At 41.1% G+C, this 3,946-nt stretch overlaps 2 protein-coding genes across 2 annotated transcripts; both read left to right on the top strand.

Moving 5' to 3' along the window:
* The first annotated feature begins 284 nt into the window (after positions 1 to 284).
* LOC130813428 (uncharacterized) lies at positions 285 to 1,750 on the top strand. The gene is made up of 4 exons (XM_057679261.1): positions 285 to 498; positions 544 to 605; positions 678 to 1,059; positions 1,179 to 1,750. The coding sequence occupies exons 1-4, from the start codon at positions 285 to 287 to the stop codon at positions 1,748 to 1,750; spliced, it is 1,230 nt and encodes a 409-aa protein (XP_057535244.1).
* Positions 1,751 to 1,763: 13 nt separating this feature from the next.
* LOC130813427 (uncharacterized) lies at positions 1,764 to 3,625 on the top strand. The gene is made up of 7 exons (XM_057679260.1): positions 1,764 to 1,925; positions 2,034 to 2,213; positions 2,329 to 2,430; positions 2,480 to 2,688; positions 2,821 to 2,889; positions 2,974 to 3,307; positions 3,416 to 3,625. Exons 1-7 carry the CDS (start codon positions 1,764 to 1,766, stop codon positions 3,623 to 3,625), a joined length of 1,266 nt encoding a protein of 421 aa, XP_057535243.1.
* The last annotated feature ends 321 nt before the right edge of the window (positions 3,626 to 3,946 follow it).

Here is a 3,946-nt window from a genome sequence, read left to right as displayed (position 1 = left end):
ACCACGAGGGAGGTCCGTGTCGGAATTAGCCTCTGAAATGAGTAAAAGGATCAGTCAGAGCAAACCCTCGACCTTTGATGGTAAAAGAGAACCGTCAGAACTTGAGCTCTGGTTAAGGGAATTTGCTAAACTTTTTAATGTAGTTGAGTGCCTAGAGGAACTGAAGGTCAACCGGGCTGCATTTTATTTGGTTGGTGAAGCCGACTATTGGTGAGCAAATAGTAAATCTGGGCTATTAGAACAAGTTGAAGGAGTCTTAAAATTAGGATTTGTTTAAAAGGGCTATGCGAGAGAAATTCTACCCTTTGCACGTGAGAAAAGATAAGTCAAACGAGTTCGCTCGTTTGGAAATGGGAGACATGATTGTTGATGAATATTATCATAAATTTATGGAATATATTAACTACTGTCCTGATGATGTTCCCACTGAGGAGAAAAAGATGCAGCGCTTTGAATTGGGTTTATCATTTGACATTCAAAAACATATTGAGAGCGTCCGTTATAACACTCTGGAACAGATGTACAAGCGTGCGTCTTAAATAGGGAATATTTTGAGGAAGGAGAAAGAAAAAGAAAAGTGTAATGTCCCTGAGAAGAGGAAAGAGGTTTCTTGCCAGACATCAAGGAATTTGTCGGGCTTTTATCAGAAGAAAGCAAGAACTTTCGGAAATTTTTAGGGAAGCGGGTCTAGTACAAATTCTGGGTTTAGGGGAGACGCGAAGACTGCTAAGCCACTACTGGACCGAGATGACAATGAAAGGAAGTATTTCTATAGGAGATGCAAGAGAAATATCCGGGAAAAGATTGCGATTAGGAATTTGGTTGAGTGTAATTTTTGCCACAAAAGGGGACATAGGGAGTATGAATGCTACATTAAGAAAGGGAGTGGAAGTCAACAGCCGGGTGGGCAACACCGGCTGCAGAATTTAAACAACTCCGGAAGGCAAGTCAATCTGCAATACGAAAATGGTAATCATGGTAATGCTGCTCAGAGGTTTCAGCGACCTATTAATGGAGGACAAAACCGGGTCGAAGAATCAAGAATGCCAAACCGTGGAGGTAACGTGGGGAAAGAATGGATGCACCGCTGGGTGGTGGACGGGTATCTGCGGTCAGTGCAAGAGAAGCTAACCAGGCGACAGATGTAGTTACAGGTACGTTCACCATCTATTCTATAGCTGTTAATGTATTATTTGATTCGGGAGCAACTTGTTCTTTTCTTGCAAAGAGTAGAGTAGAAAAATTGAATCTAGGGACATTTGAGGAAGTTTCTTATACGGTGTCTGTTCCTTCGGGAATGTTGTACAATTGTAATAGATTGTATAAGGAAGTACCCTTGAGGATAGGGAAAGTCATCATTCCTAGCAACTTGTATGTGTTAGAAATGAAGGGTTTGGAAGTACTTTTGGGGATGGATTGGTTAAAAAAATATAAAGCCACTATTGAATGTAGGGAGCAAAGAGTGTCGCTAGAACGACCACGAGGGGAAATGGTTAAATATAGGAAATTTCCAAAAGAGCCCAAAACGAATTTAGTGTCGACCCTGAAATTGCAAAGGCTTGTGAGGCAAGGACACACTCTGTACTTATGCCACATCATCCAGGAAGGGAAGATAGAGGAAGATCCTAAGAATATCGCCGTAGTGAAAAAATTCCTAGGTGTTATTCCTGATAAGGTTCCGGGGTATGCCGCCTCAACGAGAAATTGGCTTTACAATAGATTTGGTGCCGGGAACGGGACCGATTTCTAAGGCCCCGTACCGCATGGCTCTGAAGAAGATGGAGGAGTTAAAGTCTCAGCTTGAGGAATTGTTAAAAAAGCGTTGTATCCAACCTAGTGTTTCACCTTGGGGCGCTCTAGTTCTGTTTGTGAGGAAGAAAGATGGTAGTTTGAGGTTATGCATTGACTATATGGAGTTAAACAAGGTAACCATTAAGAATAAATACCCGTTACCCCAGATAGACGATTTATTTGATCAGTTAAGAGGAGCCGAGATCTTTTCAAAAATTGACTTAAGATCGGGTTATCATCAGCTAAGAATAGCTAAAGGGAATATGCATAAAATAGCTTTTAGAACACGTTATAGACATTATGAGTTCACCATGATGCTTTTTGGGTTAACAAATGCTCCAGCTGCATTCATATGTTTGATGAACCAAGTGTTTAGTGCGTACTTGGATAAGTTCGTGGTTGTCTTTATTGATGACATATTGGTCTATTCGAAGGACCGGGATGAACAAAAGAAACATCTACGATTAGTCCTGCGAACCCTGCGAGAAAACAAGTTGTACGCAATATTGTCAAAAGTGTGAATTATGGTTGGAAAAGGTATCATTTTTGGGCCATTTTGTTTCTAAGGAGGGTGCTTTGGTGGATCCGGCGAAAATAGAGGCAGTTCGAAGCTGGTTGTCACCAAAGAATGTCACCGAAGTACAAAGTTTCTTAGGCTTGGCTGGGTATTACTGTCGTTTTGTTAAAGATTTCACGAATTGCTCGGTCTATGACTTCGTTGATGAAGATAGAGAAGAAGTTCGAGTGGACTGACGAGTGTGAACAAGCCTTCATGACTTTGAAGGAAAGGTTAAGTACGACCCCTGTTCTTAATCTACCTGACCCTAAGTTGGATTATACTGTTTACAGTGACACATCGAAGAAAGGATTGGGTTGTGTACTGATCAATGCAAGAGCGTAAGGTGATTGCTTACGCATCACGACAACTGAAAGTACATGAAGTTAATTATCCTACCCATGATCTGGAGTTAGCTGCTATGTTTTTGCTCTTAAAATATGGCGGCATTACTTGTATGGCGTTAAATGTAGGATCTACACTGATCATCAAAGTCTAAAGTATCTCTATACTCAGCCCGACTTAAACATGCGACAACGTCGGTGGTTAGAGTTGATGACAGATTATGACCTGGAGTTCATGTATCATGAGGGATGAGCGAACTTGGAAGCCGATGTGTTGAGTAGGAAGTCTAATCACTCGCTGTCTGCCCTGGACGGAGTTGAAGAGTTGCATCGGGATTTTGCTAGATTGAACTTAGAATTGGTGCGTAAAGGTGAATTTCAGGAATGTCTGAATGCTTTGGCTATTCGACCTTCGTTCTTTGAAGAAATTTTAAATTCCCAGGATAAAGACCCAAAACTGTTGAATTTAAAGGAACAGGCTTGGGAAGGAAAAGCAGAGGGATTCTTTGTTCATGAAGATGGAAGCTTGAGGTTCAATGGTCGTTGGTGTTTATCGACGGGGGAGAAATCTTTGAAGGAACGTATCTTGAATAAAGCGCATTGTACGAAATATTCAGTCCATCCGGGCGGTGACAAGATGTATCAAGATCTTAAGTTAATGTTTTGGTGGTCTAGAATGAAGAAAGAAATTGCAGAATATGTCTCGCACTGTTTGACCTGTCAGAAGGTTGAAAGTGATTATAAAAGACTAGGAGGTTTACTACAACCTTTGGAGATACCGGTGTGGAAGTGGGATGATATTTCTATGGATTTTATTGTGGGTTTACCCCAAACGAAGGCAGGTAATGATGCGTTATGGGTCATAGTTGATCGTTTGACTAAATCAGCACATTTCATTCCTATAAACTGTCGTTGGAAGATGGAACAATTGTGATCCAATTATGCGTGGTGGAAGACGGATTCAACGCATGAAATCGGATTTTGATACGAAGAAGAAGGATATTCCAAGAACTGGCACTCAGAATGTGTTGATAAGAACTGGACTGCCAGGCTTCTTAACCACAAGATTCTAGGCTTCCTCCGTTGATGTCCAAGGGAGTTATCAGTGTCTATGGATAGGGTGATGTAGAGTCTTGAAGAACACTCAAGAACACGTACAACAATGAAGGGTAGACTTACCCTTAGTAACCCAATTGCACAACAATTGAAAGAAAAACACACTTAGTGAATTTTCTGAATTTTATTAAACAAAACT

Source organism: Amaranthus tricolor, chromosome 5 (genome assembly GCF_026212465.1).
Source record: "Amaranthus tricolor cultivar Red isolate AtriRed21 chromosome 5, ASM2621246v1, whole genome shotgun sequence".
Taxonomy (NCBI): domain Eukaryota; kingdom Viridiplantae; phylum Streptophyta; class Magnoliopsida; order Caryophyllales; family Amaranthaceae; genus Amaranthus; species Amaranthus tricolor.
The sequence above is the reverse complement of the archived record's forward strand: the minus strand, read 5'-3'. Positions and strand labels throughout refer to the sequence as shown.

Coding starts and splice junctions, on each gene's coding strand:
- LOC130813428 (XM_057679261.1), top strand. CDS start 285: ATGCGAGAGAAATTCTACCCTTTGCACGTGAGAAAAGATAAGTCAAAC. Junction 499..543: donor AAAACATATTGAGAGCGTCC/GTTATAACACTC, acceptor CGTCTTAAATAG/GGAATATTTTGAGGAAGGAG. Junction 606..677: donor TCCCTGAGAAGAGGAAAGAG/GTTTCTTGCCAG, acceptor GGAAATTTTTAG/GGAAGCGGGTCTAGTACAAA.
- LOC130813427 (XM_057679260.1), top strand. CDS start 1,764: ATGGCTCTGAAGAAGATGGAGGAGTTAAAGTCTCAGCTTGAGGAATTG. Junction 2,214..2,328: donor TCTTTATTGATGACATATTG/GTCTATTCGAAG, acceptor TGGTTGGAAAAG/GTATCATTTTTGGGCCATTT. Junction 2,431..2,479: donor CACCAAAGAATGTCACCGAA/GTACAAAGTTTC, acceptor GTTTTGTTAAAG/ATTTCACGAATTGCTCGGTC.